The sequence below is a fragment of the Hippichthys cyanospilos genome, chromosome 20 (genome assembly GCF_059441005.1).
Source record: "Hippichthys cyanospilos isolate Australia breed blue-spotted pipefish chromosome 20, RoL_Hcya_1.0, whole genome shotgun sequence".
Taxonomy (NCBI): domain Eukaryota; kingdom Metazoa; phylum Chordata; class Actinopteri; order Syngnathiformes; family Syngnathidae; genus Hippichthys; species Hippichthys cyanospilos.
Genome location: NC_142388.1, coordinates 3,106,949 through 3,128,565, shown reverse-complemented (window position 1 = coordinate 3,128,565; position 21,617 = coordinate 3,106,949). Strand labels below are relative to the sequence as shown.

Here is a 21,617-nt window from a genome sequence, read left to right as displayed (position 1 = left end):
GTATGTGAGGTGAGAATGATCACATCAGCTCAACGGTGTGAGAGCAGAGAGTGAGAGGATTTTAAAAAATAAGAGGGGGGGGGGGGGGGGACTGCAGATACAGTATATTGCAAGCAAGCAAGCAATCGCAGTGGCTACCTCGCCGATGTGCGAGAAAGTAAAACGTAAGAGGCGAAGCGAGGGGAGAAAAAAAAGAGACAGGGAAAGACGAAGGCAAACAGGTGGTTCCATCTGTTGAATCTGGAGACGGTATCATTCCAACACATCTTGTTCGCACTTTATTCCCAACACCTGCCAGCCTCATGTCTTATTTCATCATCTGATTATAAAGATTAGGGCAATCAGGCAAAAGATGGAAGACGTGGGAAAAACGAGAGAGGAGAGAGGACAGAAAAACAAAATAGAGCGATAAATAAATCAATAAAAATGCAGTTTAAAACCTACAATCCCCTCCCGGCAACAGGATTAAACTCGCATCCCATATGAAAAATGACTCCATGTCATCCTATTCCGGCCTAATCATTTGTGTCCACTCTTGTATCCATTTTGTCTCAGCACGTCTGCAAAAAGAATTGCATCTTAACCCTTGTGACATTATGTTATGTGATGGAAATTCCTTAGGTTTTTTTTTTTTAATGATATCAATCAATGGGGAAAAAAAACACGAGGGAGCTCAAATTTCCAGCAGATAATAAAACCATCTCAAAATGCAACAATTTCGACATTTTTATGTGATTGCAGATGGACGTGCAAGATTTTGTGTACAAAAATAATGAGTGCCCTTTTTATTCACCAACAGATTCAATTCGACAACAAATATATTTCTTACTTTTCAGCTATACTGAAGTTTAGAAAACAAAATATGCAAATTGCACGCCTCCTTATAACAAACAAATTCCCCTAAACACTTGCTGCCAATTATGTTTCTCAAATAAAATGCCACTTGAATCCAGTTTTTTAAATACATACACACACATAGTGGTACCTCTAGATACAAATTTAATCCTGGAGTGCATTTTGTATCCTGAATCATTCTCATAGTGAATCACATTTTACATGTAAATTGCCTAATTTGTTCGAAGCTCGAAATAAACGCCATAGAGTATTTATAGAGAATTTCATAATATTGCAAATAACTTTTGTAACTATTGTAAATAACGAATTTCATCCATCCATCTAGATGGCTAGCTAACTTTCCGCGTAGCCATCTGGGTGAGGAAATAGTCCATGTCGGAAAGATTGCGTTCAACTGCGAGGCATGTTTGGTACATGTGCACTGGCAAGTACAAGGGTGAGGAGATGAAAGTTTGCTGCAAGCAAGCAACACTGTGCTGAACACCAACAGGCTCGCATGCTGGCTCCACAGCCCCCATACCGCCCACCTTTTTTTTTTCCCAAGCAGTTGCTAAGGTGACGGCAAAGGCTGAATTTTAATCAGACAATAAATTAAAGCAACGTGAGCTTCTCTTTTAATATTAAATGGCAATATTGCTCATTTGTAAGAACCTTTCTTGATGGAGAGTTCTTCAAAGGACTTGTTGAAACGTTTTGTCACCTGTGCATGATATGCAAAACTGTTTTGGAAGAAGAAAAAAAAAACCTGCGCAGTGGTGGATTGGTGACTAAAAAAAATAATATACGAGCTTTGATTATCTTACACCTCCGAGGTGAACAGCATGCTGGGAAATACATTCACTTTGGAAGCAGTAATGTTTAATAGAGCCTTTAATCCTGTCTTCCTGCAACATGTGTTGAGGGAAAGCCACTGGTTGCAGTTCCCTAATGAATGCAGAGTTGATTTTGTGCATCCCCACCCAGCCCTTTTTTTAGGAGGTTATGATGCAAGCCGAGTAAATGAGGGTTGACTCGCAATAAACACAGCTAAATGGGCTGAGCAAGTACAAGATTGAACCGTTCTGTGCATGTTTTGTTGGGTTTTTTTTTTGCTGCTGCCTTTGCCGACACCTGCAGACATTCACCCCTCGGAGGTATAGGGCTTGAATGTTGTCAGGCCATATTGTTAAAACGAGAGGGCTTTACGTGAGCTAAAACAAGTGGGACTTACCATGTTGATGCCTCGAGGCAGGGAGATAGATCTGGAGGGGCATCTAGGGGAGTTGTGATCAAATTCCAGGAAACGTTTCACTTCGAACCCTTGGCAGAAATTCGGAGGGGGCGGGATAACATTTTGTTCGTCAATCAGTAACGGTCGTAGAGAGTCCGTTTCGATATCGGCGTCTTCCGACTGGTCTTCCCTTCTCACTATGTCAATGTCTGTCTCTAGATAGGTTTGTGGAGGCGGGTCAATTGGACGCAGGTCCTCCTGGGTTCCATGCTCCAGTAGGTCCCGCTGCTGGGCCATTGAATGAGTCGGCCTGGTTTTCTGTGTCACAACTTGATTCTCGCCTTGCTGTGGACCCGCAGTCGAAGTGATGGAGCCGGAGCAATGAGCCGGTTTCCCAAGGGCCCGTAAGCTGTTTGCGTCGAGCACATTGGAGGTCACCTCATCCAGGAAGTGCGAAAACTTCACTTTGTCTTCAACTTTTCCCTCCAGAGGACACTTTTGTTCTCTTTTGTCGCTAGCTTGCGTCTGAACGCAGCCCCTCCCCTGACGCGCTGCCTGGTGCTGATATTCAATGTAGCTATTCCCCCCTCCCCGTTCCACGGGACGTGCTCTGGAATAATAACCCCCGGTTTGATTGGCCGTCCACCTTTTCTTTTCTCGTAGTCGAGTTTGAAAAGCTTTGCGGCTTTGCTTCTTGATGGAGCTGTGAAGACGGGAGGTGACTCCCGAGCTCCAGCTGTCCGGGCTGCCCCTGCACTCGCTGCTGCATCCTTGACTACTACTTGGGATAAAGCAACTGGAGGCCGGACTAGAAGAGGACTTCTTTGAGGACGGGCCAATCAGCTCCTCTAACCAGACTTGATCACTGTCGCAAATAGGGTAAAAGACGGAAGAGGAGGCCCAGGAATTTGAGGACAGTTGGACCTGCTTGCGGCTTGAGCTTCTAGCCATGTCCGTCGCTTTTCCCGCACTGTCTCTGACTGTCCCAACCGGCAGATGAAACACGGTCCAGTGAACAACAGCAAATTTAAAGAGTTCTACCCCAATTCTTTCTCATTAGTGTGCAAGCCTGACCTAAAAGAGATCCGATACTTTTCACTCGGGGCTGAACAGATGGACTCCTTCACTGCCAGGGTAACACTCTGCCATGTCAGGCAAGGCCACCCGTGATTTAAAATTTAATGCGCCGAACAAAAGCGATCTCATTACGTCAATCTGACAAAACCATCACTCCTTGTTTCATGTTTGCCTACAATTGCCATTGTATCTGCATGTCCATAGAGACATTCCGGGCTCCCTCGCGGATGTGAGATTAATGAGAATGATATTTTCTTCACAATTCCTGACACTATCTTTACTAGTTTAACACCACTTGCACTGTGGGCGCTGTTCTTAATTAGAATGCCTATCGATAGCAGAGCAAGCAAAGCTTTTCAGCGTTTTCCAGGTCAGTGATTGTAGAAGAGCATCGATTCGACATTGCACTTAACAGCGAGCACATTGAGGCTTGTTCAGCACCGCGTTCAACGGTGATATATATATGAACGGGAATTACTCTCCATAATGTCTGCATTCCAGTGATTGGTGTTTACCTAAACTACCATCAGGGGTTCTCAGTGTTGTAAGCAAAGCTGGAGGTGGGACCAAGATGCTGACTAGGGACTTTGATGGTTTATGGTGGTCAGGGTTATGTCGTTAGTATGAGCTCTTTTTTTTTTTGAGGGGACTTCGAAGCAGGGCACAATATGATTGGCTGCTTGCGGAGTTGAGTAAATGAGCCATCTCTTTGAAGGTAATTGAGGGACAGGAGGAGAAGACAAAAGATGCTGTGCATGTGTGAATATACAGTATACGCAGATGTTGTTTTGCCTTATTGACATGTGAGTTGCCCTAAAAAAACAAAAATCATATACACCCACAATGCTAGCGGGTACCAGTTACTAATTGGCCCGAAGAACACTTTGAGTAGCCCACAGGATTGTTCTAAAAATAGCTCACCAGTGATGCCACACAGTGACTTACTAGGAAGAGATGGGTGAATACAATATAATGTATATATAATGTATTATAATGTATCGTGATATTATTAGTATCTGTGCCAATTCCAGCCTTATTTCAAATGATCACTATCCAGGACAGCAGCTGATCCCGGTATCAGCTACCATTTTATGATCAGGAATTAAGAGAATAGAAAACTGACAATTTCTTGCAGTTTGAAAGAAAATTGCAATCAATTATTTGGACTCTGATTGGCTGCTGTTCTCTGTCTCATTCTGGTAACTCTCTTTTTTGCCACAGAAAATGTATATATGTATCAATTGTCCTAGTGGTATTAGTAACTACTCAGGAATTGAGCATTTATAATTGTATCAGTTTGAAAATCAATTGTTGTCTGTTAAAAGGTGTAGATTCATGGACTAATTATGGAATAGAGCTGAAAAAAAAAGAATCACATAAGGTCTTCAAAGGAAGGTTTAAAAGACAGTGTTACTTAAATACATGAATCATTTATAAAACTTGATATTCTGTAGAAAATTGTGAATTAAGATGTGCATTTTTTTGTTTTATTTATGACGTATTACATTATTTGACTATGTATACCTAATATTTGTATACAGTATTATGTTAGCGAAAGCAAGAGGTAGAACCCGATAAGTTCTCAAACTTTACCTATTCCTTTTGAACACGTAAGCTACTAAACTGCAATGTCTATTGTTGATTTAAAAAATACATATATTTCTTCTTTAATTTTATTTTTTTCCCCATTGTTATTGTGTTTATAGGTTCAATAAATCAAATAAAGAAAAAGTAGTATCAAACATCCTGGATTAAAACAGAAGTATTTCAACATTTGGGCTAAAAAAAGATTGTCCACCTTTTATAACGAATCAAATATTCTGTATGTTGCAAAAAAAAACGGAATAAATTGTGTCATAATCTAATATCGGCTCATGCCTATATCTGAGGTCCATAGATGTGGTGAACCAGGTTTCGAAGACTATTAAAAAGACTGAAACATTCGACCAGCAATCACATCTTCTATGGTAAAATCATCTCGGATCAGACAGAGGTAATGCAGAAAACCACCCAAACCAGAGCGGCGCTGTCCCCGGGGGTGTCATTAATGCGCATCAGATATGATAGCTATGAGTTGGGTGGCCCGCTGCGCCAACTGCCTGCAGCTGCAACGCAGCCAGCAACGGACCCACGGGACCAACCCATCTGGTAACAAGAAGGAAGCGCCACATCGCTCAGCATGCAGACATGTTATTTCCCCGAGCTTCCTCTTTCTTTTAGCGCCACCATTTTCCGCCAGGTTTCAGCCACTTGTATGATAAACGTCTGTAATAATCTCTTTTCAATTTCAGAAGCGGTAGAGGTGCGGTGAACAATTTATAACCGTCGCCCAGAACAGGCAACGTAAGCCCACGGCTGCCCCAAGGTAATGATGCAGAAATAGATTTCTACTAAAACTGCAGAGTTTGAGATAGAGCACAGTAAATCCCTGCTATTTTTAGGGGATGTTGCCTGAGACCTGCCTTGAATAGCAAAAAGACTTGACTAATTGATCCGGACTTCAAATGTTTCCTGAAATTGCAAATTTTAACTCATTCTACCATATTTACACCGAACAAACTTTGATACAAGATCTTATTCAATGTACATACAGTATTTTTTTTTATAGTTTTTGTACTATATTTCTAATATTCTTTTTAAGCACAGTGATTATTTTGCATCTTTTCAGCTGTATTTCATAATTGTTCCACAAAACGACACCTTACACACACACATTTGATTTACAGGTGGATTGCCCCTCGGTTTCTTGCAAAAAAAAAACCAAAACAAAACAAAAAAGTAGATAAAACGCCCTGGATTATAAACTACAGGGCTCAAATCATGAGAAAAAAGTTGTGTTTTATAGTCCGAATTTTAGGGTAATTGCATTTTCAAACAACCATTTTCTCCAAAGATTGTAACAGATATTTGACTAAACTCTTAATATAAAATCTTTGGACACGTTAAATTATCGTAATTAACCTGCAATTGGTTGGCAACCAGTTCTGGGTGTCCCCCGCCTACTGCCCGACAACAAGTTTTTCATCTGTGTTTGAGTGTTGTGCTGGAGTGGGACGGGGGAACGCCAGAGCGGAGTTCACGCAGGTTGGCCATCAGGTTTGAACCACCGCTGAAAGCCCAGGCCAGCTATGATGAATTGTTTTATATTTGTATTATTTATATTTGTATTAGCTGGATTTTTCACTTGAAATGTTCACGTTAAAAATGCTGGGAATAGGTAGAGAAATCTCATTAGATGGGCCAGGATTAGGTCTGAAGCAGTTGGAGCATCTTAACATGTGTGTCTAGAACTACAAAGAGTGTCTAGTATATAGGAGATTGTACTGTCTGCCTCCCATTAATTCTACAGCATTACACCCACTATACTGTTCACATATGGAAGTTGCTACTGAGGAGGGATGGTAGAGTGGTGGATGGATGGCAGGGGGGGGATAAGATGACCTCAATACATGTCATTAACACCCCATAGTTTTCTGTCAACTGAGCGAGTCACAACACTGTGTGTCGGCCGCCAACTCAACAACACAACAGTGGCTACTGACACATTGAGCAACATTTACACTTCCTTGAAGGTGTTGATCGTCATACTGGTTGGCGAAAGTCAAATCACCGCGGGGTTTTGTGCAGTTGAAGCAAAATAAACCATTGCTGATGCCATGCTTATATTTTACATCAAACACACACGAAAAAAATAGACAGTTAAATTGAAACTTACCTTCATCCAAACCAAGATAATTACATAAGAATATTTTGAATACAGCCTAAATTGAAGAGGATTTAGCAAAACAAAAATTCGGTTAGAATTCTGACTAACACACAAGCAGAGAAAGGAGGGGCGAGCAGTTACACATTGAAATCTCCTTATAATGCAAAGCTAATTAGCTAAAAAAAAAAAAAACTCTCTGTAAGCATTATCTGTTAGCACTTTTTTAACTAGCATTTAAAAATTGCATGACGCAAGAAGCAAAATACTTGCGTTAGAAACTTAGCCAGAGACAATTTGCTGTTCATGTCACAGGAAAATGTATTTAGAGCAAATAACTTGTCAAAAAGATAAATGTAACAGCGGAGTTTGAGTAGCCGAGGGTAGCTTTTCCTTGTTGCTCGACCCTCACTCTCTCTCTCTCTCTCCCTTACTGTTTGCTATTTATAGCAGCAGGAAGATGAGGTTTTCACATCCTGAGCTCCATGCTATCTTGGTGGAGAAGCCTTTGTTATTAATTACATGTTCCACAAGCCTACACAGATTTTTGTGGTGTCAGCACAGAGTATCCATGGCAACAGCCGGTTGGTCTTACCGCTTTCTGATGCCAAATTTGTGGCCTGAGGAACAGATGAACTATCGAAATAATCTGGATTTTCTTGCTGTCATTTTTGTCATTCTCCCCACTGTTCACACATTTGTGGCTGTTTCAGTATAGTAAAGCCGGGGTACCCTCTTGTTGTTTCGTTTTTCACTCACATGTAAAATGAATATTATTGTAAAATATATGAAATATAAGTTGTCATACTTGTGTTTGTAAAGGCCTTGTCCACTTCTTTTTCGGGGTTTTTTGATGCCCCTTGTACAAGAAATTGAGGGTAAGCAACAACAAAAACGATGTCACCTAAAGCAAAAGTACATTTATTATTTTTCATGGTTTTGTAAGTAATAAATAAGAATAAAAAAGTTAAAGAATAAAAAATGATAATTATTAAAATAGCTTAGAAACTTAAAAGTTTCTATTGATGTGTTTTTGGCGAAATTTGGACGAAAGTTATTGTAAAACAACCCTGTCAAATGTAAATTATCAAGTAGACTGGAGTGGAGAACTGTTACAAAGTGAAAATGTGTTCTTTTAATTAAAAAACAAACGTTTTTAAAAGTATACTTGCTCTTGACTGCAAATATCCACTTCCAATTTGAAATCTGAAATGAATTAAACATGGTGTTAGACATTCAATATCATAAATCATTATCTTCATAAATCTTTTGGAAAAAGATGTGTGTGTATGTGTGTGTATATATATATATATATATATATATATATATATATATATATATATATATATATATATATATATATAGAGAGAGAGAGAGAGAGAGAGAGAGAGAAGTCTAACTAGGCGGTGATGCAACTTGCAGAAAGTCCTGATCCATAATCGTGAAAATTGGTGAAAGAGCGCCATCTGCTGGCAAACTGGTTGGGATTTTTTTTTTCTATCCCGACGTGAACATAGCCGTATACACACTAACTTTCCACACAAAAACAAAGTGGCACTTTTGATCAGGTTTATTGACATGTGTATAGCGATTGTCTGTGCACCATTCGGTTACAGAGGAATACGATTGTAACAGGAGGAAAACAAAAAAATGAAATGTACATGTTTTGTAATTTCTTTAAAAATGCATAATAAAAAAGGAGGCGGTTTCACGGTTTAATAATACACATGGGAGTCTTGAAATGAAGGTCAAATAATACAAGAAATTAGAAGTACTAAACAATTACAATATTAAAAGTAAAAATACTGTTTCTGCTTCTGGGAAGGGCTACATGTTAAAATGGACTGAAATTGAGAATAAACATCTAAATGTAAATAAAAATATCTAAAAAAAACAAAGAAAAAGAAAAAAAACAGGTGCTGCAACAGTTCATCCATTCACATGCCAACACTGTATATGATGTTTTATCTTTTGGCAGGTTTGTGCAAAGTTTTATTCTTTTTTTTTTTTTGTTAAAACCCGTAAATAGCTGATCACGTGTAACCGTGTATACTGTCTAAACTAGCAGATAAATGCTGTCATGTTAAAGTGAAATCACTGTGCGCCACACTAAATCCTGAGCGACAATAACCATTGAAAACATTCAAATTAAAAAGCGCTAAAATTATGGAATGTGCAATGGTACCTTGATCGTTGAAATCTCACAGAAATTTGGAGTCCGATCCAAATTTTCTGTAAAAAATTGCCTTAAATATTGTGTATTTTGGACCAAAACAGCCACAGGTCGGTTTCCACTTTCCGTTTGCCTATCAGCTTGGTTTCCAAAAATATTTGTCGACTGATTATGGATCAAGGTGCCGCTGCTTTGTTTCGAGCAATGCATTTTTTAAAATGAAGAATGCAATTGTAACTGATGAAGATTTTGTGTCGTGGTTAAGATGGATGGATGAATGACAAATAAACAAATACGGGCTGAATTTTTCTTATGCTGCAGCAGTTGGCTGAAAATATTCGTAGCGTTACAGTACAAAGTGTGACATTGGTCAAGTATGCGGATTTTTTTATTCCTTCTATTTCTGCACATTGAAAAAGCCGAAGACCCGGAAGACATCTTAGTCATCAAACACTCAGCGTGAATTTGAAAAGCGTCAGGGAGGACGGGAACGCATCTTGAGTGCAGCGTACGTACGGTGTGTGTCTGTGTGTGTGTGTGTGTGTACATGCAAGCGAGACGCACACGCAAGTGTAACCATTCTTTCTTACATGAGGCTATTATATTCAAGCTTGGGGCGGGGGGAGGGGGGGGGGGGGCGCTACACTGTCATATTCACTTACAAAAATAGTATCACAATATAGACCATTCAATAAGAGCACCAGGGAGGCTAATTAACAGATAGCCTGTATGGTCGGCTACATTCAATGTCCAGGCAACACTGTGTCAACGTGTGTATTCTTTAACTGTGTAAGTGTGTTAAGAGTGTGAGACACAGTGTTGGCAACATTTTCACACTCACGGGCTCTTCTACGTACGTCTAACACATCCCGGACACACGTTGAACTTTCACCGAGATTAACAACTAAATCTGATACAAAAATATTATGTGTATATAGATAGATCTTTTTTTTTTTTCCTCAAACACTGAACCACATTTCCTAACAAAATAACTTTTCTTTGACACACGCACAAGCACACAATTGAAGAGGGGAAAATAAAGAAGGTTTTGTATTTTTTTTTCTTTTTTGAGGTTAAGCGAGGTCAAACCTTTGGATACGCCGAAGCACGCATGTATTTGAAAAAGGAACCCTGTGTTAGTATTAGCCGAGAAGCCAAAAGTGTGTTGGTGTATTAGTATATTTCTGTTGGAATTTTTTGGTAAGGGATATATGTATGAGAGAGTGCCCGCATGGAACATACTGTGTTAGATAAGGGACACTGGGTTACTCCCTCGTTCTGGAGCCAGCGGCCCACTTAATTACTTTCGGTGATATCTGTTTTTCTTAGCTAAATTTACAAGCAAATTACAAATATTTTCCTGGCTCAAGGCATTGAATCAATGTTAACTGGACTGCTCTGTTTGTCTTGAACGACACTTCGCCTCTCACCTGTGTAGGGTGAAACTTCAATGGTCCATTCTTGAAGTGTACCTCCAACTCAGGAGTATGAATACTGTAGTTAGCTTTGCCATGCACACTAAGACTGGTGCAGTCTTAACCAGGCCTTGAAGGATGAACTGATGACAGGCAAAACATCTGAGACAAACAGAGCAGTGAAACACACCTTTGGTTAACCTCTGAATCGGAAAGGTTAAGAAAAACCGGGGGGGAAAAAAAGGCTACAGCCATGTTTGAGGCGATCGCTGCTAGTTCTAGCGCTTGGCTAAAACCTAGCATGAGATCTTAGCTTATACAAGAGCGAGTGGTGTTATTGCTTCAGGATGTGTGTGTGTGTGTATGTGTGTGGATCTTACCTAGTTTGTTGAAAGTCCAAGCCCTTGTTTATACTCGATCAGGTTGATGATGGGTTTGAGATCTGGTCCCAGTATATACAGGGAGTCCGTGTTTTACAACCTCAGGTGAGTTTTTCAAGACTGCAAACGGCGCACAACTTTGCTAATCTATCGGAAATGTAGAATGGAAATTTGAGGGGCAGGAGTGGTTGACGCTGAGTGATAGGATATGTGATTTTGCATTTTTCTCGATAAAATGATAAGACTGTTGAAAAAGTCCGATTTTCTGGGGATTTTTCAAAATGTAGTTTGTTATCAATTAAGAACTTACAAATACTGTAATGACAAAACCACTGAAATTTGAACACTCGTCTAAAACACAGTTTACAATACCGCCATAGAAAAAACACACCCTCGAATGCAAGCCTGATCCAAAACAATGTCTGCTGGCTTTCATTCCACACAAGGTTACGCACTAAAATTCATCATGTGAACATGGAGGTCTAGTTTCCCTGCTATAGTGCTACATAGACCATAAAATCTGACTTGTTAAACATTTTATCTTTGTGAAATGAAAACCAGACGACTCTAAATTGCAGAGACTTTGGAGGTAATCAATGAGCGTATTGATCGCTCTGTCACATTGCATCTAGTTGCCTAAAGTCCAGATCCCCAATCCATCATCAAGCCCTGAAGGAGAAAGAAGGGAAGGAGCTGCATACTGTTAAATAAAAAAAAAAAAAAGGGGGGGGGGGGGGGGACCAGAGCTTTGTGTCGATGCTAGTCGATGGGACCCTGGAAGATGAGCCTCGTCCACCCGGGGGTGCTGAGGGCGGTTGAGCAGAAGGGGCACACGGGCCTGAAGGCATGCGTCCCATGAGGCAGCGGGGTGTCCGCCCAGTACCTGGTTGTCCTCTCAGAGCACACGTGGCCACATGGCACAAATGCATACGTGGGGGCGCCGGCGTCCACGTAAACGGCCGGCTCGCAGCCCAGCCACAGGGGCACGTAGGGGCCCACGCTGCGGCACAGCGGACATTCCCGCCGCGTGGTGGAGCCCTCGCCTTCTAAGGGCTCCTCCTCGCCCGCCTCGGACCTCTGGCCCCAGTCGTGGCGCCCGTGGACATGGCCGCAGGTGAGGTAGACCCAGGGCTGACGTTCTTCAAGGCTGAAATGTGTGGCGCATCTTTTACAAACTTTCAAATACACTAGGAGACTGCTAGTTTGTCCCAATGCAAGTTTTCTGGTTTATTCCAGCGGTTATCAAATGGCGTATGTGAAGGCACTTCACATACAGAGACATTTGAAAAGTTTCTGTCGATATAAAATCTAATTTAATGCTTTTCCATGCCATAAAGGAACAGTACATTTTTCTTTTCAAATTAAGGACTAAGAGAATGCAACGTGAAGCAACTTATTGCTAAACTGTGATCTAAAAGGCTTTGCACTGTTTTAAGGAGTACTTGGCTGAAAAAATATTTAAATTGGGGGTACATTTGACCATTAGTTAATTCAACTCGTTATCTGAACTTTTCCCCACGACTTAAACTAGGCACTGCCATTTTTAGTCATACATCTAACTCAAGCTGTGAGTGGCATATCATTTTCTTGGCGAAGGTAATTAGTCACTGTGTGTGGGTTGTACCTGTGGCTGCGTGGCAGGCTGGGAAAGACTAGCGTGCTGAGGCCCACCGGACACTGCGGTCGTGATGCATTCAGCTCCTGCCGAAGCGCCTCCAGGTGGCGCAGTGTGGGAGCGCGCATCAGGCCCTCGCCAGTGCGCCACAGCAGGGTGGCACCGCAGAGATCTACCAAGGAACCGTCACGTAGGGCGCTACTCTCGCCTTCCGCCTGTAGAGGGCGACATACAGTAGACATGCATTTAAAGAAGTGAATTAGCACTGGGCGCATGTGTTCTAATTTAACATCTTTATATTGTGTTATTAAGCGTTATAAGAAAATATTCGGCCAAGTTACTTTTTTTTAACACGTAACCAAATTCAGACATGGATGACTCACGAGTTTGCCTCGGCTGGGCCCCGAACGAGTCTCACGCAGGGCGTAGACATCACCGCAGACAGAGATCTCCCGCCACAAACCCTGCTTGGGGTCCTCTGGGAAGCCCTCTGGGTGCATGACCAACACGCCGTTGGTGGTCAGGCCGTCCATGTGGCCGTCTGGGTTCTTCCACTTGGTCGCCTTCTCCTACGGAGGCATTTGTGCATTTATTTACACTACCTCCCATTGAGCCAGCAAATTCAAATTCTGGGCAAAAAGGTTTGACGCACCCCTAAGAAGATATTTTTGGAGGAGTCAAAACCGGCGGCGTAGATGCGCGCCGTATACGGTGGGTGGCGCTCACAGACCACGCGGCAGGCAAAACGTGAGATGGTGCTTGGGGCTATGGAGGGGTCTTCGCCCTCCTTTGCACCCCCAGAGGTGTCCGTCACAACAAAGTCGATTGGACTCTCAGTGGAGCGTCCAATCTGCAAAAGTGGAAAAAAAAAACAACTTAATATACAATTTTTTATTGAAATTTATTTAATTAGATTTCCGCTTAGAAAAAGGCAAATAATGACATTCAAAATGTTGCGGTTATCTGGCCCTTACAAGACTTGTGAGATATCAATTAAAAAAAGAAACAGGTGTCTTTTGTCAAAAGGTAAAAAGACATGATCCTTAAAACAAATGATCATGTAAAGCATATGTCTCAAACTCCAATCCTCGAGGGCCGTAGTCCTGCACGTTTTCGATGCTGCTCTCTCTTAAACCTGATTCTGATGATTAAGATGATTTTCAAGCTCCTGCAGAGCTTGGTGATGAGCTAATAATTTGAATCAGATGTGTTTAAGACAGAAACATCGAAAACAAGCAAGATTGCGGCCCTTGAGGCCTGAAGTTTGAGACCTATGATGTAAAGTGTTCTTCAGTGTAATATGATTAAATGAGCCGTTTAACTGCATGGCTCACACTGGCCCGTGTAAGGATCCACACTGTGTTTTTTTTTTTTAAGTCAAAAGAGTGCTTAAAAACGCTAACTAAGCAACATCAACGGTGTCTTGTAAACTACCTTCACTTGATTTTAACATTGAGCCTAAATTAAATGAACGCGTTTAATCATTCAGCTCTAACAGAGCAACCACCTGAGACCCATCCTCTTCATTTGCGTCCACTGTTGTTTCCTTTTTGTCTCAGCAAGAGGGAAAAGTTAATTGCATCCCACCCAAACACATGAGGCCTCATTAAAAAAGCCAGGATGTCCTTTACTGAGCACACTAGGACTTTACTTTAAGAGTATCTCCAATGAGTCAAAACATATAGACCAAAAACAGATGTGCACTGCAGTGGACACAAATGAATAGGCTGTATCTCAGGACGCTAAGACGCATAAGCATTCATTCTTGACAAAGAACACTGACATAACAGCCTACCGTGGGCACCTTACCTGGAACATGTCAGTGTTGTTGTCATGGCAATACTCCACCACCACTGTCTGGTTGCGGGACAGCGTGAAGGAGATGCTGTGCTGCCCCCTGCTGTGCACAGCCTGCAAACCAAGCGAGTGGCAGGCGTTAGCCTTCGTTTGGCTCATTAACTCCACTGCGGAGATAATTACTTTCAACGCCGGCTTGGTCCAGTTTGCTGCAGTTGCGATACGCACCTTGCTGTCCTGCGGCGAGTTGAGGATGTGCACGGCGCTGGGCTTGACGCCGTTGGCCTTGGCGCGTCGGTACAGAGCGAAGCGGCTCTTTCGGCGCCCCCGGTCGCCGCTGGGAAGCGAGCCATTGTACCTGTTGATGAGGCCAAAGAAAAAAAGATGGGTTGCATTACTAAGACTAACAGTTAGTGAGGACATCACGTTTTACACGCCTGCAGTCCACATTCAACTAAATGGACATCCTTAATACGCACACATATCGTATCCGCAGTTGCTTCATTTAATCATTTTTATTCCGTCATTGTGCCAGCTACAGCGACTAGGCAGAAACCGGTGCTACAAAGATGAAGAGATATCGAACGCAGTGGCTAAAAAAAGCTCGGCCGCAAGTGCTTTTGAACAAAATCAAAAACATCTATTGGAGCTCAGCCTTCAATGAGAATTCACGTCCTGACTCAAAGCGGCACAAAGACGACAAACACAAGGCGGACGTCACGTGGCGGTAAAAATCGTATTTTGACATCCATGTTGTTACACCAGCTGAGGCCGCTGCTTTTTTGTTCTCGTGACACGAAACGCCAGAGGAAGTACGCATGTCGCTGATAAGAGGCGTTCGGGAAGCCAGTGTCATGGTTCCCACAAAGTTCGGCAACTTTGCCCTCTACGGGACTTTCCGAAATGTCAGATTTTATCCACTGACGAAAAAGGGAGTTTGTGTACGCCGGCCAAAGCAAGCAGAAATCTTTTTTAATAGCTACTGAACTAGTCTTGACATTTATGAGATAATTACAGGATGTGAGAAGTCATTAAAGTTGCTCAATAACAGCTAGAGATTCAATGTTCCTCTTTACTCAAATTCAATACAAACTTCATCATGGAATGATTTCAGGTAATAAAATAAATACCTCACAATGGTGGTACAATACACACATTGCCCTCATTTTCTTTCCAAAGCCAATTAAAACAATTTTCACGCTTTCAGTTCAGGCAGAAGGCAGCATGCTGCTTTTAGACCGTTAATAATTAGTCGTGCATTAACAACTCCACTACAGGCGTCCTTTGCAAGCAATTATTTCCAAAGGCAAGAAAGGGTGTATAAATAATATAATTTTTTAAGTACTCTCTTACCATTGTAAAACTAGATGAACCACCGCTTTTTTTTTGTTGTTTTTATCCACAACACCAATGGCATTTTACTATCACTTTATTACTTCCTGTCACCAAATTGCCGGGTGCGCTGGGGAGTGTAAAATGTGCCAAGATTTTTAAGAAACGAAAGTCTCTCGAAATGCAATGTGTTTGGAAAGGCTATTTCAACAAGAGTGCAACTTTGAAATGATTTTGAAAGTCTGTTTTTGAGGGATGTTTTTGTGTGATATTGCTATTGAAAATGAAGTTGGAAAAAAACACTAGAGTAAATTGATATCTTTCCTGTATTTCTCAACATTCTCCTTAGTTCTTCCATTTTGTCTTTTACTCAGGGAATCATCTCTGATTGGCAGACAAGTTTTAGTGAGAAATATTTACCCAATTTTTGGGTGTAGGCCAAAATTCCGAGATGACGTTGGGTCAAAATTAGCATAATTCTCATGTTGACTGCTTCAATGAATATAATTGGTGAGAAAAGCAGTGTAGACATCATATTTTGTTATAAGGTAGAAGCATTTGAAGTGTACATGTTTTGGGGGATATTGCAAAACGACGGCGGCTACTTGTCACGTTGCAATAGAATACTGTCTTCTAGTCTGTCTTCAATTTTGCAGAAGAGGGGAAGAAAAAATAAGAAACAGTTTAAATGAATCAGAAATATTGATTGCCAAGTGCCACAGAGGAGAAAAGAGTTTGCAGAAACAAAAAACAGGGAGAGACTGGCTAGCACATAAATGCAATAAGTAAAAAGCAAAAGACAGATGATGGAAAGGGGAAATACAGTAAATAAAAAGCCGAGAGATGAAGCAGGGCTGTGTATGACGTGAATGGCCATTTGTGTCCTGGGTGCACAAACATTGTAAAGCCCAGCATGAAATATTCACTGCCTCTGGACCCCGCATCAGCTTTTACCACAGACACTCTCCGAGTTCAGATAAGAAGGCGTAAGAGAGACAAAGCACAATCGTAAAAGCCGTGACGAACTGCGTGGTGTCCGGGCTAAGTATGATAACGAGCGCTGGCAGGCGACTCGCCCGGCCTGAATGGAGACTGGCATCGACCGCGCGGCGGCTCGCGTGACATCATCGAAGCTGACAGATGCAAGGTCAGAACACAGAAGAGATGCGACAGAAAGAGAAAGGGAGCCATCGTGTGACCCATTGGACATCTTCTGGATTGCCTCCTGCATTCTGACACGCGCAAGTGGATGAAAACACACAATTAGCAGGGGAGAGTGAAGTTGGCCAGTTTCATCAAGAATATTCTGGGGTGCTTTACGGACATAACCCTTAAAAGATTTTTGAAGTCGGTCGTAACAAAGTTCTAATAGTTACTGTGGTCAAAAACATGAAGAATGTTTTATTGCAACTTTTGAATTTTTATGTTTTTAATCACACTCTATGGCAAATTTTAGGGATAGACCGAAATACTTGAATCTACCGGCGCCAATATTTGGCCTATAGGCCAATATCGACATTTCTCAATTAAGCTGGTGGCTCATAATAAATGCATTTAAAATTGTTAACTTCTGAGAACTATTTGAGTTTTAATAAACTTTATAACAAATTCTGCTGACCCTGGAAAATATCTGCCACGTCCGTCCGTGAACTGTGAGGCGGACGTACTAAACACTGTGTCACCGAGCCGCCCCATATTCTATTGCTAGGAGAAATGCTTAAGAATTTTTTTGAGGTTAAGCCAGTAATCAGATCCTGTTTGGTGACGTTTCATAAAGTTCGTGTGAGAACCAGTTTAGAATATTCAACAGAGATATGAGCTCCCAGGACACAGAGCTTTTTTTCATGAGGGAACGCCAAGTACAATTTCAGCAATAATATTGTTAACTCTCCCTCACTGGCAATTTTTCAAAGCTTTGTGTCTTAATTGCGCCTTAAATAATGAATGGGGTCTGGGCAAGTAAGACCGAACAGTGGCTCACCTCAATCCCAGCTGCTCAATCTGTAGCAATGATTGCGTTATTTTATTTCACTGTATGCGGTTTGATGGCTTGCCAAACAAAATACATCGGTCATACGAATAGCTTAATGATTTATGAGGATAAACAAGTATTTTTGCCTATTTACTGATGTTTACATACCATATCTGCAGCACTAAACCTTTTCATGCTATTCTGTTAATCAAGTTGGCCTGATGCCACTTCAAACACATGAACAGATTTGATGTACCGCGAAAAGCATATCGCTAGTTATGACGTTTGTTAGCCAGAGGCTCAGCCGCACTATAGAGTAAGGTCCGACTATTCACGCGGGAGCAAGCCCGAGCCCTGCTGGGAAAACAGTATCACAACACAATGTTTATAATTGCCCACATTAATAGTTTACAATGTAAATATACCATATTGAGCCCAACTCAGTAGCAAAACAGTTGACTGTAATTGCTTACAAAGCTGACTTGTCATTTTGTTTCATACTTTCATTTATCCAGCATTTAATCTTGTTCTCAAGCATTACTTCGCTTTTCTGAAGCACGATGGCTTTCTCCTGTTTGTGAATGGCGCTACACATCTACATTTTAGGCTGAGCTGCACTGTATTTGCATGGCTCTGTATAAGGAGTGTACCGAAAAAAAAAAAATCAATTTATATCAGAATCGTGATTCTCGTTTACTACAATCTATTTAAAATGTCCTAAAATTGGCATTTCTTTTAAATGTTTCAAGATATGTGCACGTCTTTGCAGACAGGAAACAAAACAACGTAATTCCAATGGATTCTGAGAGCAGAGAAGGGGAGCTTTGCATCGCATGCATGCATTTTGGTAGGGTGTGTTGTAAAGCGTGCAAATTTGATATACTACTCCTCTAGCAAAGTTAGGCATAGTTAAAAAAAAGCCACACAAATGTAGTGTAACGTTTCATGCAGTTGCTAATAAATGGGGTTTGAACATCACGGATCTGGGATTGTGATTTATATTGCTGCAAATATGCTCACAGATTAACAACCTGGCAAACGTTCCATGTGTTGCCCAATTTACTGTTTCATTTCATATGTTGTTTATCATTAACATACTGAGAAACATTCATCTTTTTCGTTTGTGCAAACATTTTCACGTATTTTGGTACTGCTGTTTCCTGTGATATGACTATGTGATAAAACTGTTGTTTGTTATTTTGTCTTGCAAAGCAGACTGAAGTAGTGTGATGATTCTTTACACATCTATATACTGAAGCAAAAATCATTTTTCATCGAATTGAAAAATAAGTTAGCAAATCTAACCGGTTTGGCGGAGTATAGAAAGACAGGCGTCGTGGAAGGCGACTCATCTGTATTCAGATGTTCCGCCTGTGAGCAGGAAAGGGGTGAGGGGAAACGATAGGCCATTAGGTCAGTTATCTTTGGCACAGACAGGAAACTGTGCGGGCCAAGAGGGACAGACGTCTGCGCGAAACTGGCCGGGATGCGAGCATGTGCAGCAATCAAACTTCCAGCAGATTCTGTGGAAGCCAGGAACGAAGAGGGACTTCCCCCCCCCCCTCAAGACTACTTCACAATTATCCCAGTTAGAATCTAACGACACACAGCTGAAAAATAAAAAGACTAAACGATTAAAAGCATCCACATGGTCATACATTTTTCAGACGGTCCCTACTTGGAACCATAAAAGATCCAGCATAGGATGACATCATCGGGATTCAGCCCCCTCCATCTCTGTCTCCCTCTGTAAATCTACAACCATTGATGAAAAAGTGTCTCCCGTTGCAGTTCGATGTCAAATAGTCAAGGAGGTGTTTTTTCACGATGACACACAAACGCACCACGTACATACAAGAAAATCCATATGCTTCAAAGTTAGTTTTTTTTTTTTTTTTAATTAACACAAATCGACTAGTCTGGCTGCATCAGCTGGACAACAAAAACGAAATATCTCTTACGCTGCATGAAAAATATAAACATTTATACGAAAAAACGTGTTTCCGAGGCGTCATGATGATAGAGCAATCCTCAATTACAAGCGTTTTTTTTTTTTTACTACTTACCCCAAAATGACCAGTTCTCCGTATTTTATCGAGTCTTTAACGGGCACATCGTCATCATCTCCGTCCTTTTTCGGCGAATTCATCGGCGATGGCTTGCTCCAGGAAAAAGGATTAAAATAAAATTTTCAAGAATAAATGAGAGAAAATAGAAACGAGTCGTCCTCAGCGGGAATACTACGGAAAGATTAAACAATGCTAACACCCCCCTCGAAAGTGTCGCGTTGAAAACCGTCGGGGGGTTGTCTGTTTAGTCAAGTTGAGACACAGTTGGATAAAGTTTCCCCGGACTTGTTGCCGTGTGTTGGACAGTTTTTGTCCGTCGGAGGAGCATCTTTTCGAGGCTTTCAAATTAAATCAAGTGTGTCGCTAGCTTGTATAGAAATCCGTTCACTAGCAAAGCAAGAGGGGAGACAACAACGGCTAACAGTGGGAGTGGGGCATACCATTAGTGGCAGGGGTGACTTCCAAACATACCTCGATAGATTAGCGATTAGTGTGAAGGGCAGCAAAAATACACATTTTTTACGTGTATTTATAACGTTATAAAACAAAGTTTATTTTTTAAAACTGTACATCATGCGGTGTTTTTGGCCATATAAAATAACTAAACAAGACCATCTCCCCCCTTTAAACTGAGAATCGTTGACGTGTGAGACGCTTGGTCATTAAAATGAGGCATTTTACAACTACTATGTTTCTTTGCTGGAAAAAAAAAAGAGATGGATTTCGCCATTCTTAAGAAAATCGTAATACTTACTCTAACGGCATGTGAATATTTGGAGGTTGTATGGCGAGGGTGTGGGTCACCAACATGCCCCACACAAGACACCTTCTGTCTGGAATTGATAAGGGAGTTGGGAGCTATTTCTTCTGCAAAACTGTCAACCACAGTCTCTTTTTTGGAGCTCTTTTTATTTCCTAGCTTATGCTCCCTGAAATGCACCAACATACGTGCTTGTTTAAGGTCTAAGGCAAATGCTTATGCACAGTAATTTAATAGAGTCGCCGCAAGGGGGCAATGCACTTCATTTAATTAGACAACCGTAGACATTTACCAATTCACACGTCGAACTTTTAGTATTTATAGGGGATATATTTTGTATATGTGACTAGTTTTGCATGTTTGCACATGTTGGGTCACAGGGGTGCATACAAACCCATAAATGATTTCATTAAATGACCAACTGAATTTTTTGGAATTCCAAAAATACACCTGTGATAAAGCCCTTGCGCAGTTAAATTCCATTGTGATGTAACAGTGGGGTTTCAACAATTTGTGTTTCTCTTTGAATGCCTTTTCTGAATGTTACAGTTCTGCACTATCCTTTGTGGTATTTTTGAGGTAAAGCTGATACAGTTCTAAAAACAAAATCAAAAGTCTTGCAACACCTTGCATGAACACATCCCCAATTACAAGCACCCCATTTACTTGGTTGTTTCATTTTACACTGGGTCGGAATTACAAAAACCCAAACGTTAATGACTCCTTTGAATTGTGAAAAAGAATTCTTAATCTAAAACCCCATTTGATGAATCACACTTGATGAGTAAAAACACTAAGTATCAGGTCATTGTGGACATAATTTGGATGTCAGTACTGTAATTCAAACCATATACTGTATGCAGGTATGTGACAGGCTTCATCTAGCCTCTTCTGGATGTGTGGTTTAACATGTGCTGACTTGAAACATGCACGACAATGCGGCGTTGCGGTGATGCAAGGCCTGTAACGGGGCATACAAGTGGCTGGTCTTTGAGAAAGAACACAGGCAATGAATATCATGGAATGTGAAATGAAGATGGAATAAGTGTGACGTGTATATATAAATATATATACATATATATGTGTGTGTGTTTTTTAATAGAATTGTTTCAATGGCTAAATGAGTCAAACTAAGAGCTACACAGAAGATTATGGGTTAACACAATCACATTGAGTCGCATTCAACTGAGTCGCTGATGCTAGCCGCTGATCGCTTGGATGACAGAAAATGGAGCAGGACACTAGTGTTCACATTAGCA

General features: G+C 41.2%; 1 protein-coding gene across 1 annotated transcript; it reads right to left on the bottom strand.

Moving 5' to 3' along the window:
* Positions 1–8,400: 8,400 nt before the first annotated feature.
* LOC148406962 (E3 ubiquitin-protein ligase pellino homolog 2) lies at positions 8,401–19,993 on the bottom strand. Its single transcript, XM_088403661.1, has 7 exons — positions 19,596–19,993; positions 14,454–14,583; positions 14,238–14,339; positions 13,081–13,278; positions 12,812–12,997; positions 12,438–12,643; positions 8,401–11,960 (listed from the first exon to the last, which is right to left on the bottom strand). The coding sequence occupies exons 1-7, from the start codon at positions 19,676–19,678 to the stop codon at positions 11,573–11,575; spliced, it is 1,293 nt and encodes a 430-aa protein (XP_088259787.1). The 5' UTR covers positions 19,679–19,993; the 3' UTR covers positions 8,401–11,572.
* Positions 19,994–21,617: the final 1,624 nt, after the last annotated feature.

Coding starts and splice junctions, on each gene's coding strand:
- LOC148406962 (XM_088403661.1), bottom strand. CDS start 19,678: ATGAATTCGCCGAAAAAGGACGGAGATGATGACGATGTGCCCGTTAAA. Junction 12,998..13,080: donor CCAAAAATATCTTCTTAGGG/GTGCGTCAAACC, acceptor ATGCCTCCGTAG/GAGAAGGCGACCAAGTGGAA. Junction 12,644..12,811: donor GGCCCAGCCGAGGCAAACTC/GTGAGTCATCCA, acceptor CGCCCTCTACAG/GCGGAAGGCGAGAGTAGCGC.